The sequence below is a fragment of the Aspergillus niger genome, assembly GCF_000002855.4.
Source record: "Aspergillus niger supercontig An14".
NCBI classification, from domain to species: Eukaryota; Fungi; Ascomycota; class Eurotiomycetes; order Eurotiales; family Aspergillaceae; genus Aspergillus; species Aspergillus niger.
Genome location: NT_166529.1, coordinates 567,834 through 584,238, shown reverse-complemented (window position 1 = coordinate 584,238; position 16,405 = coordinate 567,834). Strand labels below are relative to the sequence as shown.

The 16,405-nt window shown below is 50.0% G+C and overlaps 6 protein-coding genes across 6 annotated transcripts; 4 read left to right on the top strand and 2 right to left on the bottom strand.

The window, feature by feature from the left end:
* Window positions 1–522: 522 nt before the first annotated feature.
* An14g02300 (uncharacterized protein) lies at window positions 523–2,046 on the top strand (the record flags this gene model as incomplete). The annotated part of the gene is made up of 3 exons (XM_001400819.1): window positions 523–830; window positions 880–1,525; window positions 1,582–2,046. The coding sequence occupies 3 exons, from the start codon at window positions 523–525 to the stop codon at window positions 2,044–2,046; spliced, it is 1,419 nt and encodes a 472-aa protein (XP_001400856.1).
* Window positions 2,047–2,886: 840 nt separating this feature from the next.
* An14g02290 (uncharacterized protein) lies at window positions 2,887–6,388 on the top strand (the record flags this gene model as incomplete). The annotated part of the gene is made up of 8 exons (XM_059744116.1): window positions 2,887–3,550; window positions 3,600–3,870; window positions 3,918–4,158; window positions 4,214–4,590; window positions 4,656–5,004; window positions 5,053–5,639; window positions 5,709–6,026; window positions 6,088–6,388. The coding sequence occupies 8 exons, from the start codon at window positions 2,887–2,889 to the stop codon at window positions 6,386–6,388; spliced, it is 3,108 nt and encodes a 1,035-aa protein (XP_059602286.1).
* Window positions 6,389–6,833: 445 nt separating this feature from the next.
* An14g02280 (uncharacterized protein) lies at window positions 6,834–8,404 on the bottom strand (the record flags this gene model as incomplete). The annotated part of the gene is made up of 4 exons (XM_059744115.1): window positions 6,834–6,891; window positions 6,971–7,540; window positions 7,606–8,003; window positions 8,402–8,404. 4 exons carry the CDS (start codon window positions 8,402–8,404, stop codon window positions 6,834–6,836), a joined length of 1,029 nt encoding a protein of 342 aa, XP_059602285.1.
* A 3,159-nt stretch (window positions 8,405–11,563) lies between these two features.
* Window positions 11,564–12,145, bottom strand: An14g02270 (hypothetical protein; the record flags this gene model as incomplete). The annotated part of the gene is made up of 3 exons (XM_059744114.1): window positions 11,564–11,716; window positions 11,807–12,046; window positions 12,092–12,145. 3 exons carry the CDS (start codon window positions 12,143–12,145, stop codon window positions 11,564–11,566), a joined length of 447 nt encoding a protein of 148 aa, XP_059602284.1.
* A 318-nt stretch (window positions 12,146–12,463) lies between these two features.
* Window positions 12,464–13,399, top strand: An14g02260 (uncharacterized protein; the record flags this gene model as incomplete). Its single annotated transcript, XM_059744113.1, has 3 exons — window positions 12,464–12,509; window positions 12,564–12,955; window positions 13,079–13,399. The coding sequence occupies 3 exons, from the start codon at window positions 12,464–12,466 to the stop codon at window positions 13,397–13,399; spliced, it is 759 nt and encodes a 252-aa protein (XP_059602283.1).
* A 1,351-nt stretch (window positions 13,400–14,750) lies between these two features.
* Window positions 14,751–16,362, top strand: An14g02250 (uncharacterized protein; the record flags this gene model as incomplete). The annotated part of the gene is made up of 3 exons (XM_001400814.3): window positions 14,751–14,859; window positions 14,912–15,225; window positions 15,283–16,362. The coding sequence occupies 3 exons, from the start codon at window positions 14,751–14,753 to the stop codon at window positions 16,360–16,362; spliced, it is 1,503 nt and encodes a 500-aa protein (XP_001400851.1).
* Between the last annotated feature and the right edge of the window lie 43 nt (window positions 16,363–16,405).

Here is a 16,405-nt window from a genome sequence, read left to right as displayed (position 1 = left end):
TCAAGGATTAGTGAATATGCGAAACTTATTCGGATCCATAGCACCTTGAGGAGATTTGGCTATCTCCAATCTCTGCGAGTAAAACCATCAAGCATAGTGATTATATAAAAAGGCCAGAGTCTACGGCCCTGCTAGTATGTATATGCTCAAGTCCTTTTTGATGAAATCACACTGACCATGGCATGTGCAGAATGTCTGGACTTATCTGGTCCGCCTAGATGCTTTTCTATCTCATGCTCCTATCCGAGTAGTACAAGCGGTCAGATGTGGCCACGACCTGACCGTTTACCGGTCGTACCTGCCTTTCCGTGGCCTGTGACTAGACAAAATGTCCCAGTCGATAATGTTCCAACGGAGCTGCATTCTGGCTCCTGATCCCAAACCCAAGGGTATTACTATGTCCACCTGATTACGCATATCACTATTATGCCCGGCTATCATTATAATCTGTTCCTCTTCACTATGGCCCTTTAAGGACCTGACAAAAACCCTAGACCATGCGCTCCTCTCAGTGTTGCGGCAATGTCCAAACCCAACAGTCAAAGGCCACTCCACGTTATCATAGTGGGTGCCTCGATCGCTGGCCTCACTCTCGCCCACTGTTTGTCCAACACTGGAGTCAAATTTACCCTTCTCGAAGCAAGATCGGATACATATCCCGATGGTGCTGGGCTTGCCATCCTTCCAAATGGCGCCCGTATTCTCCACCAGTTGGGACTGTATCAAGAGATGTTGGTCCAGGGTCAATGCATGGTATCGCATAGCACTTGGCTTGAAACCGGACACCTCCTGCGACGAGTTGATGCGGGACGAATTCGATCTTTCAGACGGTATGCGTCCGGTGTGTCCTTGGAAGGGATGCGGACTGACTGCGTGTAGAACTGATTATCCTGTCCTCGTTATCTCCCGACGGGCACTCCTAGGCATTCTATATACTCGCCTCCAGAGCAGTCGGCTGTTCTTCAATCGACCAGTCGTCCGCATAGTGTCATCTGCGGATAATGTTACGGTTCATAGCGCAGATGGCACGAGTGTTTCCGGTGATCTGGTGGTTGGTGCGGACGGCGTTCATAGCACCGTGCGTAAGCAGATGTGGCATCATATCCGTGAAGCCAATGGTGCTATTGCCAGCTCTCGCTGGTTATCTGAAGTCCCCTTGACCAATTCCTTCGCTGGTGTTTTCGGTGTCGCTCAGTCGATTCCCAGGCTGTATAGAGGAGACGTCCATCGGACTTATGGACATGGCTGGTTAACAGTTATTATGGTGGGAGCGGACTCCAGAGTTTGCTGGTTTATGTCGATTGCGCGCACAATGATGCCAGTGTTGAACTCGCGCCACACTTCCGACCGCGCCTGCGTATCCAGGATCGTTGAACCTTTTCTGGAGAAGCATGTTACCAGCGACGTCACATTTGGCGAAGTCTTCAACCGCTCTGAATCATGCATATTGGCGTCACTGGAAGAAGGATTTCAAAACAGATGGTCCTGGGGCCGATTTGTAGGGATAGGGGATGGGGTACACAAGGTAACTCTCGCACACCTTGAATGCGTCATGGTGGGGTAGTTGACAATGATCTATAGATGGCACCGAACATAGCAGAAGGTGCCAATTGCGCCATTGAATCCGCCGCATCGCTTGCGAACCATCTAGTTTCCTTCACCGACGAATCCCCTTCTTTGTACACAGAAGAACGACTCACTCCAATGTTGAAGGCTTGGGAAGATTCACGTAAGCGCAGAGCGAGGGGTCTATTTCTCGTCTCATGGTGTGCGGCCCGCATAGAAACGACAACTAGCTGGGTGCTCAAGGTACAACAAGTGTTTCTTGCACAATTTCATGCAACGGGAATTGGCTTGCTTACTTCGATCACCTCGCGTACGGCACGAGTAGACCATCTTCCTTTACCACTGCCGCAAAAGAGCAGTACACAGCAAGTCCCGAAGAACAAAGAGCACGAAAGTGTATGGAACCTTCATGTGTTACTACTTCCCCTAGCAGCGGCAACCAGCTTCATGTTCTATGCTTTGCATGCCCTGGTGATGTAGACAATGAATCATCACTCTGGGCCAAGGGTGGTTGGTTTTTAAGAATGACAGGATATTATTATTAACTGCGTTGTTTTCACACAGAAACAAATTAAACGATCCAACAGGCAGCTAGTATGTGTAGGCTAGAGTTACCAGAAGCGATCAGAGTGAGGGACTTTATGGCTTTGTTGAGGGGCGAGGTTAGTGTCAAAAGTAGTCAGTCCTCCGCCGTCTTTCACACGCTTGAGGGATTTACCCAAGCCACTGATCTCAACCGCACTCCATCCTCCGGTCCAAATTTCCTCAACCACTGGTTCTGGTAAAACCCGCAGGTGTCATCGGCCGGGGGTTTCTATCAATCTATCACCAGGCAATGCTCGCATGGCATCCGCACTGACCTTGCGCGTGGTTGACAGTCTGAGCCTCCACTTCCTACTATAAAATCTGTCGCGCACGGTGAGATTTCAAGTTACTGCATACAAAAACTTTTTGCGTTCTATTCTGTATTGTCCTGCTCTTCTCGCGTGGTGTCTTTTTTCTCTCAACCGGCTGGACTGGGCTCCTCTACTTCTTCAAGATGGACGCGAAGTCAGGCGTGTCACTCAATGCCGAAGCGACTCGTCTCCGCTGGCAAGAAGGCGACGAAGAGTCAGGCGTAGCAGCCAGGATAGACCCCCCGCAGCTTTCTCGAACGACATCAGTGGCATCCAACAGCTCTGCTCGCAGTCGCGCACGAAGAGCGACCGTTGACCCCTCCCTTTCTCTGCCAATTCATTATCGTACAGTGTCAGTGCTGCACTCGGTATGGATAAACGCTCATTGAGCGCTGACATCATTTGAATAGTTCATTTGATATCGATGAGGCAAGAGACCGTGAACGAGCGGAGGCTGCAAAGACAAAAAGCAATGTCGCGACCGGTATGCTTCCACTCAGTTGCCGATCCTTTGTCAGGAGCCCTCCGTGCTGACGATAGCTTTCTAGATCTCTCCAATCTCGACTGGCACATGATTTCTCCGGAGGAAATACAGAAACGATGGCGAGTGGACATCTCTCAAGGCCTATCGCACGATCAGGTCCAGCAACGGGTCCGTGAGTTTGGGAAGAACGCTCTGTCTCCGCTGCCACACCAATGGTTCTGGCAGATCTTTGGCTATTTCTTCAAAGGCTTCGGGGGCATCCTACTGATTGGCTGCATACTCGTGTTTATCTCTTGGAAGCCCTTGGGACAGCCTCCCGCTCCGGCAAATCTTGCCTTGGCTATAGTCCTGCTGGCAGTGTTCTTCATTCAGGCGGGTTTTAACGCGTGGCAAGACTGGTCGTCCTCTAGGGTCATGGCTTCAATCACAGCAATGTTACCTGAGAGCTGTCTTGTTCTCCGGGACAGCTCTCTGGTGGTAGTCTCTGCTCCGGATATTGTCCCTGGAGACGTAGTACATCTCAAAGCGGGAAACAAGCTACCTGCAGACGTGCGCTTGGTTGAGGTCTCCAATGACGTTTGCTTTGACCGTTCTATTTTGACTGGTACGCTACCATCCGAAGAGCTGGCAGCATGGGCTAATGAATCGTTTAGGCGAGTCGCTGCCGGTCAACGGGACTATCGATTCCACGGATGACAACTACCTTGAAACTCACTGCATTGGACTTCAGGGAACACATTGCGTCGCTGGAAGTGCAGTCGGTGTGGTTGTCTCTACTGGAGACTCGACTGTCTTTGGTCGAATTGCTAAATTGACAAGCGAACCCAAGAAAGGACTGTCTACTCTCGAAAAGGAAGTCTTGCGATTTGTATTGTTGATCGTTATTATCATGCTCACGATGATTATCATTGTCATTGTGGTTTGGTATGTAGTTTCCCGTAACCATCACGCTTGCTTACTGACATCCACAGGGCTACATGGCTCCGAGTCGACCATCCAGGGTGGATTAACGTGCCAACACTCATCGTCGACTGTGTCAGTGTTGCAATTGCCTTTATTCCAGAAGGCTTGCCAATTGCCCTGACTGCAAACCTGACCATTACCGCCAATCTCATGAGCAAGAACAAAATTCTGTGCAAGTCTCTGAAGACGGTTGAGACATTAGGTGCAGTTTCGGTGATCTGTTCCGACAAGACTGGAACTTTGACAAAGGTCTGTCCTATACCATCCAGGCTCCAACTCTGCTAACTCATATGCCTGGCTTCAGAACAAAATGTTTGTTACCGATTGCGCTCTCTCAATGTCTCATTTTAGCACAGAGCTAGCGAGAGACGAAATGGTAATCAAGGGAAGGAAAACCGGAATGCATCAGCTTCGTGGTGTTGCTGGCCTCTGCAATGGAGCAGAGTTCGATGCCTCATCCCTGAACAAGCCCCTTCATGAGAGAGAAATCCACGGCGATGCAACTGACCAGGCTGTCTTGAGGTTCTCTGAAGGCCTTGGGTCAGTTGCAGAGCTGCGGCGTACCTGGCGGAAGACATACGAACTGGCATTCAACAGCAAGAATAAGTTTATGGTCAGGACTTTCAGTCTGGTCGAATCCGCAGGATTGAGTCTTGGAATGTCCGCAGCGGAATCAGCCCAGTTCAAGCGGAACGATACGTTAGTCAAACCCCTTCTCTGGTCACTGCCCGTGCTAATAATCTCAGTCTTCTTACTATAAAGGGCGCACCCGACATTCTGATTGAGCGATGCACACAGGTTGTAGATACAGATGGAAGCGTACAACCTCTGGATGGACGGATACTTGCTCATATTAAATCTGTCAAGGATCAGTGGTCTAGTGAAGGCAAACGTGTGATCCTGCTTGCCCGGAAAGTTCTTCCAGTTTCAGATATTACGCCCCTTCCTTCGTCCAGGGAATTCGAATCGCACGTCATGTCTCACGCGAAAACGGGCTTGATTCTTGTTGGCCTGGTGGGCATAGTCGATCCCCCGAGAGAAGAGATTCCTGGTGTGGTCAGAACACTGAGGCGCGCGGGAGTCCGCATCTTCATGGTTAGCTTCTCTACCTGGAATCCGGATATGTCTGCTAACTGCCCATAGGTGACTGGTGATTATGGGCTCACTGCTCTGGCCATCGCCCGACAATGCGGTATAGTTAGCACTCACGGACCAGTCGACACTGCCTCGTCCCTGAAGCGGCTCCTTGAGTACGATGAAAAGCCACCTAGTACTCCATCTACCATGGCAATTACACTGAGCGGGTCTGAACTCATGAGCTTGAACGACCACCAATGGGAACAGCTATGTCAGTACCAAGAGATTGTCTTCTGGCGTACCACTCCGGAACAGAAGTTGCGTATTGTCCGTGAATTCCGCGCTCGCGATGAGATTGTCGGCATGACCGGCGATGGAGTCAATGATGCACCATCCCTCAAGGCTGCAGACATTGGAATTGCTCTGGGAAGCGGCTCCGACATTGCCATCGAGGCGTCAGACATGGTATTGATGGAATCATTCTCAGCTATCGTCGAAGCGGTGCAATATGGCCGTGTAGTTTTCGACAACCTGAAGAAAACCATTGTCTATCTTCTACCAGCCGGTTCCTTCTCTGAGTTCTGGCCCGTGTTCACCAGCGTTGTGTTCGGTCTTCCTCAGGTCCTGTCTTCTTTCCTGATGATTATCATCTGGTAAGCACCGCACGAACACATACCACCCTCACAAGAACCCAGCCCTCCTTACTCACATAACCTACCTAGTTGCTTCACCGACTGCGCCGCAGCAACCGTCCTCGCCTACGAGGCCCCAGAAGCCGACGTGCTCCTCCGTCCACCCCGAAAGCCCAAACAAAATCGCCTCGTGAACTGGAAACTGATCTTCCACGCCTACGGCATCCTCGGCATGATAGAAACAATCGCCTCATTCGCAATGGCCTACTGGTACCTCGAGCGCAACGGGATCCCCTTCTCAGCCCTATGGTTCAAGTTCGGCGCAACCCCAAGCAACATTGACAGCGACTGGCTCAATGCCCGACTCAACGAAGCAAGCTCCGTTTACTTTATCAACCTCGTAGTCATGTATGCATCTCATCTCATCTCCAACTCCCTCTATCAAGCCCCACGCTAATAACTTTTTCAGGCAATGGTTCAACCTCATGGCTGTCCGAACCAGACGTCTCTCCATTTTCTCGCACCCACCGGCCTTCAATAAACAGACTCAGAACCTGCTTCTCTTCCCCGCGATCCTGTTTGCATTGGCGATGGCCGTTTTCTGGCTATATATCCCGCCGTTGCAGAGGGTGCTAGATACGAGCAGCGTTCCGGTGGAGCATTATTTCTTGCCGGCTGCCTTTGGGCTGGGGATTCTTATACTGGATGAGTTGCGCAAGGCGGGAGTGAGGAGGTGGCCTGGTGGGGTGTTGGATAGGTTTGCTTGGTAGATTTACTTGCTTTGTGAGTTGTTTACTGGGTGGGGTCTCTTATCTGGTGAGTTAGTTTGTTTGACTTCGTTGCACATATAGTTACGGATCTGTGGACGATAGTGTAAGTAGTAATCTGATATCCCTTTCTTTTCCTTTCCCTATATGATCTACTTCGGCATGATACATCCAGAATCTACAGTACGATCCAGACACCAAAAAAATATGAAAGAGAATGATAATTCCACATAATGTATATTGCTCAACGTGACGACTTTTTCAACCAAAATTCCCAATCATGTACAGGCTAACACCTCGAGATCCAAAAAAAGCATAGCATAGCAGAAGCAACCAAAGTTACGCACGTGAGTCGTCAGATCCGGAGCCAAATCGAAATCGAAATAAAAAGATTACAATGTAGAAAATAAAATAAAAGCCGCAAGAGGGGTATTCTTTACAGACGGAATCACCAGAAATAAGGATTGCCGTAGACATCCTGGTAGCACTGATAGGCGTCGGGGCAGCTGTATTCTCGTTAGTATTATTATTTCTCCACTACTCTTTTTAGACTCAACCCGAGGAACAGGGGAGGGGGGAACGTACTAGACCGGATCCTTTCCAAAAATAATATGCCATGTATACTCCATCACATGGGCACTCAAATCATCCGACAACCCTGTATTCAACACCCAGTCATAGAACCACGTGTAGTGCTCCAATGGCCGCTTGAGGACCTGCTCCCTCGACACAGCGAATTGCGAGCAGCACGCCACTCCAACCACATCCGGTACGTTGGTGTTGTTGAACAGCTCCACCCACGCCTGCGCGTACACGCGCTCCGCCGTCTTTCCGAATTGCGGGGGGTCTCGGAAGGGGCGAATCTCATCGGGACAGCCGGGCGTCTGCTGGCACCGGAGGTTGACGTAGCCGTTTCGTTGCACGAAGTCGGTTTGTAAGGCTCGGATGGAATCCACGTTGCTGTAGGCCATGGTGTCGGTGTGCCAGGCGCCGGGCCAGCCGTCTTTGTGGCTGTGGAGGAAGACGATCGTGCTGGGGAGGTCGTCGTAATGATCCACGATGTATTGGAGGTAGGCGAGCGATTCGCGACCCTTGTTCTTGGGGGTGTGCCGGGGTGCGGTCACGTCGTCGACGGTGTAGATGACGTTGCGCCATCTGGTGATTCAGTTTTGTTAGGGATTTGGTTCGATTGTGAGAGGGTGTGCAATTAGGATACGTACTCTGCCAGATCATTGCTCACCCAGCTGGTGTCCTCGGTAGATAACTTTGCCATGACGATAACGCGATCATTCGGGACGATAATGGGAGTGGTTTCGTAGAGTGGACGCGAGACGGCCGAATCGGAGGAGCCTTTGGTTTTGCCATTGCTGTTGCTGTTGTCGCTGCCGGTAAGAATAGGTTTCGAGTTCTTCGGAGTTGACACCCCGTCGTTGCCACTGTTCACATTGTTGCTGCTGCCATCCGCTGCAGATTCGGCGGAGAAGGAGCTGAAACTCCAGCCGGACTGAACGCGCGCATCATCCTGGACGAGGTCGAGGTGGCGTTTAATGAGGATGATGGCGAGGATGATAAGTGCAGCCGCACCAATCCGGTAGGATAGTCTCATTTCATAACGCGCCTGCGAAAAGCCCAGGCTGAGACCACCGAATGGGATTGGAAGGGAGGGAAGGGAGGGCGGAAGAGAGAGAGAGGGAGAAGGAGAAAAGCGAAAGCGAGAGAGCGAGAAGGAGAAAGAGGCAACGTGGGAAGAAAGATCCGACGAAGGGGTTTAGTGTTCAGCCAGTTGATTTTGGTGAAATTAACCAGGACGGGATTGTTACCAGGTACGGGGGTCTGGGAAGTACAGGAAAGAACAGCCGAACGATGGAAAATTGAAATGCAAATAAATTCTTAAACTGAATTAACGGCAGCGACTTGCTGACTCTGACGCCCGCCCGCCCGCTGGAGGCTTATCTCCCTGGGGGGCGCTTGGCGCCGATTGGTGGGTTTCCGGGCGGGATCATCAGGGATTCTTACCATTACTCGAATTACCACCGATTCTTTTCTTACATACGGTATGTGAACAGGTCTGTTAGTTACATGGTAGCCTAAATAGCAGGCAGTCACTTCTACTCGGGGATACGAAATGCGAGATTGCTATGGAGTCGGGTAAAACAATAATCCCAAAATGTTTCAGACCTGTCGGTATAAATAGTCTCAGTCATCATTCTAGACTCGGGCGCGAAGGATCAAGCTTTGTCGAGGATGGAGTAGTCTMTAAATAGTGATTATTCTCGCCTCGTCCTATTTTAAACCATTAAGGAACGTAGTAAAGCAGATAAAAGCATTAGCCTCGTTCTAGTTTCAAAATTTAGAGTACAATAAAGTCCCTGACTCAGATGAACCCCTCGCATGAATTTTTCAATTAGCAGCTGTAATCTTCGATTGTTTCTTTCCTTTCCTTTTTCTCTCTCGTCTCCCCATCCACTGCCGATCCCCCCCAGCGAAAAAAACAATCCGTCGGGCTCCGTGCGACAATCACATTTATCGCCAGGGTCCAAAGGATACTAACCACTATCCGTGCATTAGACCGGTCGCAAAAACAGCAAAGTTTCTCCGTGAAGAATACTACCATAACCCCCGCCTCCAATAAGGATCATCTCTCTCACAACCAGTCAAATCCATCCTGGTGCGACGACCTGCGCTGTCAGAAACGCTGACACTGACAGTGGCAGGCAAGTCCGATCCCATCCCGTCTCTAATCGGGCTACGATCCACAGCCACCGAGTCTATCTCAAACGTCCCACAACTTGGGCCAGTCCTACTGGCCAGCTGGCTTCTCCCGGCTGAACCCTGAATATCCACCCGTCAGCAGGGCTGTGTTGCTGCCGTTTTTCACTGTTTTTACACGGTAACTTACAGTGTGATTACCAGAGAATGCTATGAAAAGCAGCGTTGAAACCGACCATCTCATTATTTAAGTAGGAATATGACTGACATCATGGTAGATGTGACTATTACCTCCCAACCGAAGAAATCCGAGTCAAGGGTTTATGTCTGAACCTATAACAGAGAAACGAGTTGTCTGTGTTGTCTTTGTCGTTGCCGACAACATTGCCATAGAGGGCAAGGATCTGAATATGCCAAGCAACCAAGCATCGACCAGCTGCAGGGTCAATTCATTGACGAGCAGTCAATTACCCCACTGTCTTTTGTTTTTCTTTTCCTTTACCATATGCAAATGCTCATCGTTGAGGGGATATCAAGTGTTGCCTTGATCGATCCGGGTTGCGCCCCAGGCAGTTTCAACTTAAAGGACAACCCCAGATCCGAGAATCACCCTTTGCGCCCGAAGGATTGCACGCAAATGAGCTATCACATACGGAGTAATAGCGAAGAGCTTAACCTAGAATCCTACTTAGGTATGTAAGTAGTTAGTACTGCAGTGACCAGCTGTCCCAACACAAAAGCGTATCAATCAATCAATCAATCAATCAGATTCCTGTTCACCCCCACATGATCCCTGCCGATCCGTCTATTCGTCCATCCATCAATGGACGGAATTATGTCTGCAGACTTTATCCATTATATCTACCATGGCCTATAACATGATAAATACGAACTTATGCAAGTGTCGGGGATACTACGTACACACTAGCAGGATATAGCACCAGTCTGAGATTATATCTCCGGGGTAACTGTGAAGAACCGAGACGAGTAATTGATGAAAGTCGACACAGTAGTAGTCAAACACGAAATCCTATGAGATCACTTCTCATATTTGACAATTATCCCCTGGAGTTATGTACAATCGGACTGGAACTGCCGTAGTACTTCTGGACGGTGGCACATAATATTGTCGCGTGGTGGCACTGCTTATTATGCGATGATATACCCCGGCCATGAGCATGTGATGTTGTCTTGAGTATGACAGCATTAATGCTTACTCTTTATTTACTGTTATGTGTTTGACTTTTGAGCTTACGGGTTTTTATTTGGGGGTGTTTGTATATCAAAAGAAATACTAACTTACTGCAGAAGTAGTACTAGGAGCCAAATTGATCGAAAGTTGCATAGCTCATTGTGGTTCTGGCTCGGGCAACATCCTGTGATGAAGGATATATTTTCCGAACTGGAGCGGCATTGGCTCCTCAACAAGAAGGAATTTAATCGGACTTTGTTAACTAGAACTCACTATGCTTCCGATTTCAACATGAATGAACTAATAAGGAAATTCTTTTACTTGTGTTATGGGAAAACAATTACTTATCTTCCTGGGCCTTGCTAACACTACGCGGGAGGCCCGGTCCTATATTAGCCTCGGTCGTTTCCATTGTCCATGGCTATGAATGGAATTACTCTGGTGTATACGAAAAACCGATACAAGTGAATTGGTGATCGGATTAATATATAATATGTCCAGAAACTAGGTACGCCACCGTATTAATTGGGTCGATTGAGTAGCATTGCCATTCGGCTTTTCCTTGGGCCTCCGGCGAAAGTGGCTTGAATGCTAGCGAGGTATAGATGCTGCCTAATATGGAGATTTTAACAAGCCAAAAAGCGATTCGGAGCACAGCACCTTCTAGTTATGCTCGGAGTTAAGAATGGAATTGTTTTACAAGACATAGATACAGTGAGTGCTCCGTACAGTGCTATGGACTATAAGAGGTTTCCCGATCAGGCAATATTAGTATGAAAGCACACCTTATGGCATCACTATAGTTTCGTCACAACACTTCAACATACAAAGCTAAGTAGCTAAGTAAGTAAAGCACATTAGCTCTATAATAACAGATATTAAGGTTGTTTTGTAAATACGCTTTCAAATAATATGGTTACAAGCCCAGAACCTAAGGTCGTCTCATGATATTTTACTGCTGGCGACTAGGAATTATAAGCCTGCAGGCTTATACTACTATACCTTCAAATAAGTTCTACTAATCCGCCCAGCCATCAAATAAGTGATTTTCAAGCAAATAGCACTTTCACACGATCATAATACCATCCGCTATCTCAAAGTCACCATCGATATTCGCTATCCAGTTTGACGTGAGCAATGTCAGTGAGAGTATTTAATATATGACAGATAAATCGAGCATGTTCATCTCCCAGTATTCAATGCATTCGATTGCATAACCTAGAAAGTGGAGAGTTATCGCATGGGGATAGTATCTCGATATTGCAATGTGCCGCCCGTCAGCGGTGGTCCAAGTGCACGGTCGCTGATTGCTTAGGCCGAACTAGTTGGATACTGAAGCCACCATCATTGTGCACTATCAATGCTCTAGGTACGGTGGTACCATCCAGTGGCCTGTGCCCTGGAATGACCCAGACTTTTGGGACTTGCGGCTGAATGGAAATTAAATTGCGTCGATGGGAAAAAGACCTGCTTCAACCCATCCTGTCATAACCCAGGCAATGCACGGATGACATTTTGACAGCCGGGTTGACGTGAGAGAGCACGAACACGAGATACGAAGTCGTGCTATAAGATTTCCAGATTCTTGATAGAGTCTGTGGCTGAAACAATGGGGGGTAAGCCAGGAAGCACGTAAGGGGCCAAGAAGGATTGCTGGTTGATTCAGCTGGGGCTGAATCATTCTTCATCGGTGACTGATTTGATTCCTCCTTCATCCTCTTCCATCCCATCCACTTGTCCTTGTCCTCATTATCCTCATCCTCTCAGGACCAGGACATTCACTCGATAGACAATAAGACGAACACCTGACCAGGGAAAGGTTCGTAAGTGATCGGCTGATCCGCGCACTGCCCTGTCATGCCGGGTTGAATCCATCGCTTTGGCTGGATGGCTGTGGTTAACTTGTTTCTTCCTTGAGCCTCGTTCCCGCGCCCTCCCTTTTCTTGTTTTCTCTCTTTCACCCTGTCCTTCTCTCTCCCTCTTCCTCCTTCCCTATTGTCTCTTTCCCCCCGTCCCCAACCCTCTCCTCGCCTTTGTTTTGAACTTTTTCTTTTTCTTTTGTTCACGAATTCCGTTCCCAACGCCTCCTGAATTCCTCATCCATCCGATCAATAAATTATCCGCTGGATCATGCAAATCCAGCTCTCCGGGTACCCCACCTTAGCCTCTACCCCGCCATGAGCTCTTCTCTCGAGGCTAAAATTGTTGTCCTCGGCGCCCAAGGTCAGTTTCTCCTTCCTCTTCTCTCTCAGACTCCACCCGACTAAAACCGCCCAGGCGTCGGCAAAACCTCCCTTGTCGATCGCTATGTCAAGAACGACTTCAACCCCTCCGCTACAGCCTCGACTGTGGGCGCCTCCTTTGTGACGAAGCGCGTCCTCGACAGCTCCTCCGATACCATCGTTCGACTTCAGATCTGGGATACAGCCGGTCAGGAACGTTTCCGCAGCATCTCTCGTCTCTACTACCGCGGCGCCAATGCCTGCCTTCTCTGCTACGACATTACCGACGAGCAAAGCTTCCAAGAAATGACCGGCTGGCTAGCGGAATTGAAGAAGAACATTGTTGAAGACGACCCCATTGTGATTCACGTCGTCGGAACCAAAACCGATATTGTTACCCTTGATCCCTCTCGGCGAAGAGTCCCCTTCGAACGCACCATCGCCTACGTCGCGGAGCAGCTTTACCCAACACAAGCATCCACACCGCCCGCGACGGCCGGCCTGGGCGGGCATTCATCCAGTACACTCGCAGGAGTTGATAGCAAGCGCAGTAGTGCGTTCTGGGGCCAGGATATCGGGTGGGATTGTTGCCATGAGATTAGCGCCAAGGATGGTGAGGGTATCGAGGAGGTATTCCGGGTCATAACGCGGAAACTGGTCGAGCAGCGCAATAAACGGGAAGCGGGAACAAGTTCATCGCAGCGATCATCGACGGTTTTTGACGGAACGACGTCTTCTCTGACCCCCGGAAATATCGATGGGAATGGGAGCTTTCGCTTGGGGTACGGGGACAAACGCCGCAGCTGGTTAGGATTTCCGCCCAGTAGTGTGGGGGATGAATTGGAAGATATTGTGGAGGGTCCTAAGCGAAAAGGAGGACAGTGTTGCTGAGCTACTATCCTCCTGCTGGTTTTGATGATGTGACGACGACGGATGTTCAGTCTCTTATTTGTTCTCCTGCATTTTGACTTCCATGATGATGACTGACTGCATTATGAAGCTCGGCTGGCGTTATTGTTGCATTGTGCCTTTTCTGACGTTATGCTGATGTTGTTCGTGGTTTATGATGCGCATTTGCATGGTTTGTGTGCGTGTGTTTTGGATGATTGCAGCGTGTTGAGCATCGCTTGGTTTTTCGTTTCGTTGATTCTGGATGATAAAAGGTGCGGGCACCCTCCATTTGGATTTGAAATTTAACTGGCGAGGCACAGTAGATGGCATGATGGTTGATACTTAACATGGATGAATTTATACAATTATGTGATTTAGCTTGTTTGTGACCTTTGAGTGACTAGTGTACAATGAAGAGCTAACAGGTGATAAATCCTATCGGGATGAACATGATGCTGTATGCCTGCAGCAAACATAGTACCTGATTGTTCACCATGCAATTCTAAGCTAATGGCTCACGTTGCCTGGGATCCAAGAGTTCCAGCGATCAAATCATGATCMTACTTTCGAAGGATTCTTCAGTCTGACCCTCTGTGTGCGCGACCGTTGTACGATCTTGTCTTGTCTGAAGGTCTTCGTTTGGACTTTACAAAGAATACCAAGTCCAGATAAGCGCAATTTAGACTGATATTCTGAGTGCCATTAAGGCCATCGTATTATTAATGTTGCAAGTGCTATTAGTAGAGGCCGCCATTGCCTCTTTCCTGCGCTAAGCTGGATTCCGTAAGTTGTGCATATCTCGAACTCAGCGTCATGTCAGATCGGGTCTTCCTGACCACTTGATATATCACTCTGATTGAACAAATTGGCCATAGTAAATCCAAAATAAAACTGGTTCGTCAAAACTTCCGGACTGCCGACCTGACCGCCAGCGTAGACCATTTGGTTGACTGAAGTGTTGCAGAACAGCCGAGGTGGTCCCTGACTGGATGCAGTCGGCCGAGAAAAAGCGCGCAGTCACCCGAAGAGGAGGGATTGAACGGTTCTGGTTCCCCCCCGCCTTCTTGAGCTTAACGGGATCGACCAACGACCGCCTGCCGATTTTCTGTGCCCGCCGCTCCATAGGCTTTCGCTCCCCATTAACCCGAGGTCTGGTTTGGTTGCATTGCCAACAATTCGTCTTTCCTCTTTCTCTCTCTCTCTTTTCTCTCGGGCGATACGTCTCTTCCTTCATATACTACTCCAATATCCCCTCTTGCTTTTCTGCAGTTCTTGTTTTTATCCCTTCTCTTCTCCTCTCTTTAGTATCCTGTCTCTCCCGATCACCTCTATCCCACCCTACCACGCCACTATGAGTAAAGGCAAGCTTACAGGCGCTGCTGTCGCCGAACACAACTCCAAGGACTCGTGCTGGGTCATTGTCCATGGAAAGGCCTACGATGTGACCGAATTTCTCCCTGGTATGTTCCTTGTCACCAGTACCATATGCTTCTGTTACTGATAAGATCCTAGAGCACCCGGGTGGCCAGAAGATTATCCTCAAGTATGCCGGCAAGGATGCGACCGAGGAGTTCGACCCCATCCACCCACCGGACACCCTCGACAAATACCTCGATTCTTCCAAGCATCTCGGAGAAGTCGACATGACTACCGTCGAACAGGAGGAGAAGACTGCCGATCCCGAGGAGGAGGCGCGCCAGGAGCGCATTAAGTGCATGCCTTCGTTGGCGGCCTGCTACAACCTGATGGACTTCGAGACTGTTGCCCGAAGCGTAATGAAAAAGACCGCATGGGCCTACTACTCTAGCGGTGCAGACGATGAAATTGTAGGTCATGTCTCCCTCGTTCCTCCCCCCGCATGTACTAACAACGAGCCTGTCTAGACCATGCGGGAAAACCACTCTGCCTTCCACAAGATTTGGTTTCGCCCCCGAGTCCTCGTCGACGTCGAGCATGTCGACTTCTCCACAACCATGCTGGGTACCAAGGTATCAGTGCCTTTCTACGTGACCGCGACCGCCCTCGGAAAGCTGGGCAACCCCGAGGGTGAAGTCGTCCTCACCCGTGCAGCACACACCCACGATGTCATCCAAATGATTCCCACATTGGCCTCCTGCTCCTTCGACGAGATTGTCGATGCCCGCCAGGGCGATCAGGTGCAATGGCTTCAGCTCTACGTGAACAAGGACCGCAACATCACCAAGCGCATTGTCCAACACGCCGAAGCCCGCGGCTGCAAGGGTCTCTTCATCACTGTTGATGCCCCTCAACTCGGCCGTCGTGAGAAGGACATGCGCTCCAAGTTCTCCGACGTCGGCTCCAATGTGCAAGCCAGCGGCGGTAGCTCCGTCGACCGCTCCCAGGGCGCCGCCCGCGCCATCTCCTCCTTCATCGACCCCGCTCTGTCCTGGAAGGACATCCCCTGGTTCCAGTCCATCACCAAGATGCCCATTCTGCTCAAGGGCGTCCAGTGCGTCGAGGACGTCCTCCGCGCTGTCGAAATGGGCGTGCAGGGTGTCGTGCTGTCCAACCACGGTGGTCGTCAGCTCGAGTTCGCCCGCTCCGCCATCGAAGTTCTCGCCGAGGTCATGCCCATCCTCCGCGAGCGCGGCTGGGAGAACAAGATCGAGATCTACATCGACGGCGGGATCCGTCGTGCCACTGACATGCTGAAGGCCCTCTGCCTCGGCGCCAAGGGCGTGGGTATCGGCCGTCCCTTCCTGTACGCAATGTCGGCGTACGGCCAGCCCGGCGTGGAACGCGCCATGCAGCTCCTCAAGGATGAGATGGAGATGAACATGCGTCTGATCGGCGCCACCAAGATTGAGGAATTGAACCCCAGTCTGATTGACGTGCGGGGCTTGGTGGGCGGCCATAGTGCCCCTGTGCCGTCGGATACTCTCACCACGGGTGCTTATGATCCTCTCCAGGCGCCTCGGTTCAGCGAGAAGGCGAAGCTGTGATTATTGAATAGAGGATAGATGCTGTTTATTTCGTTTTTTTTTT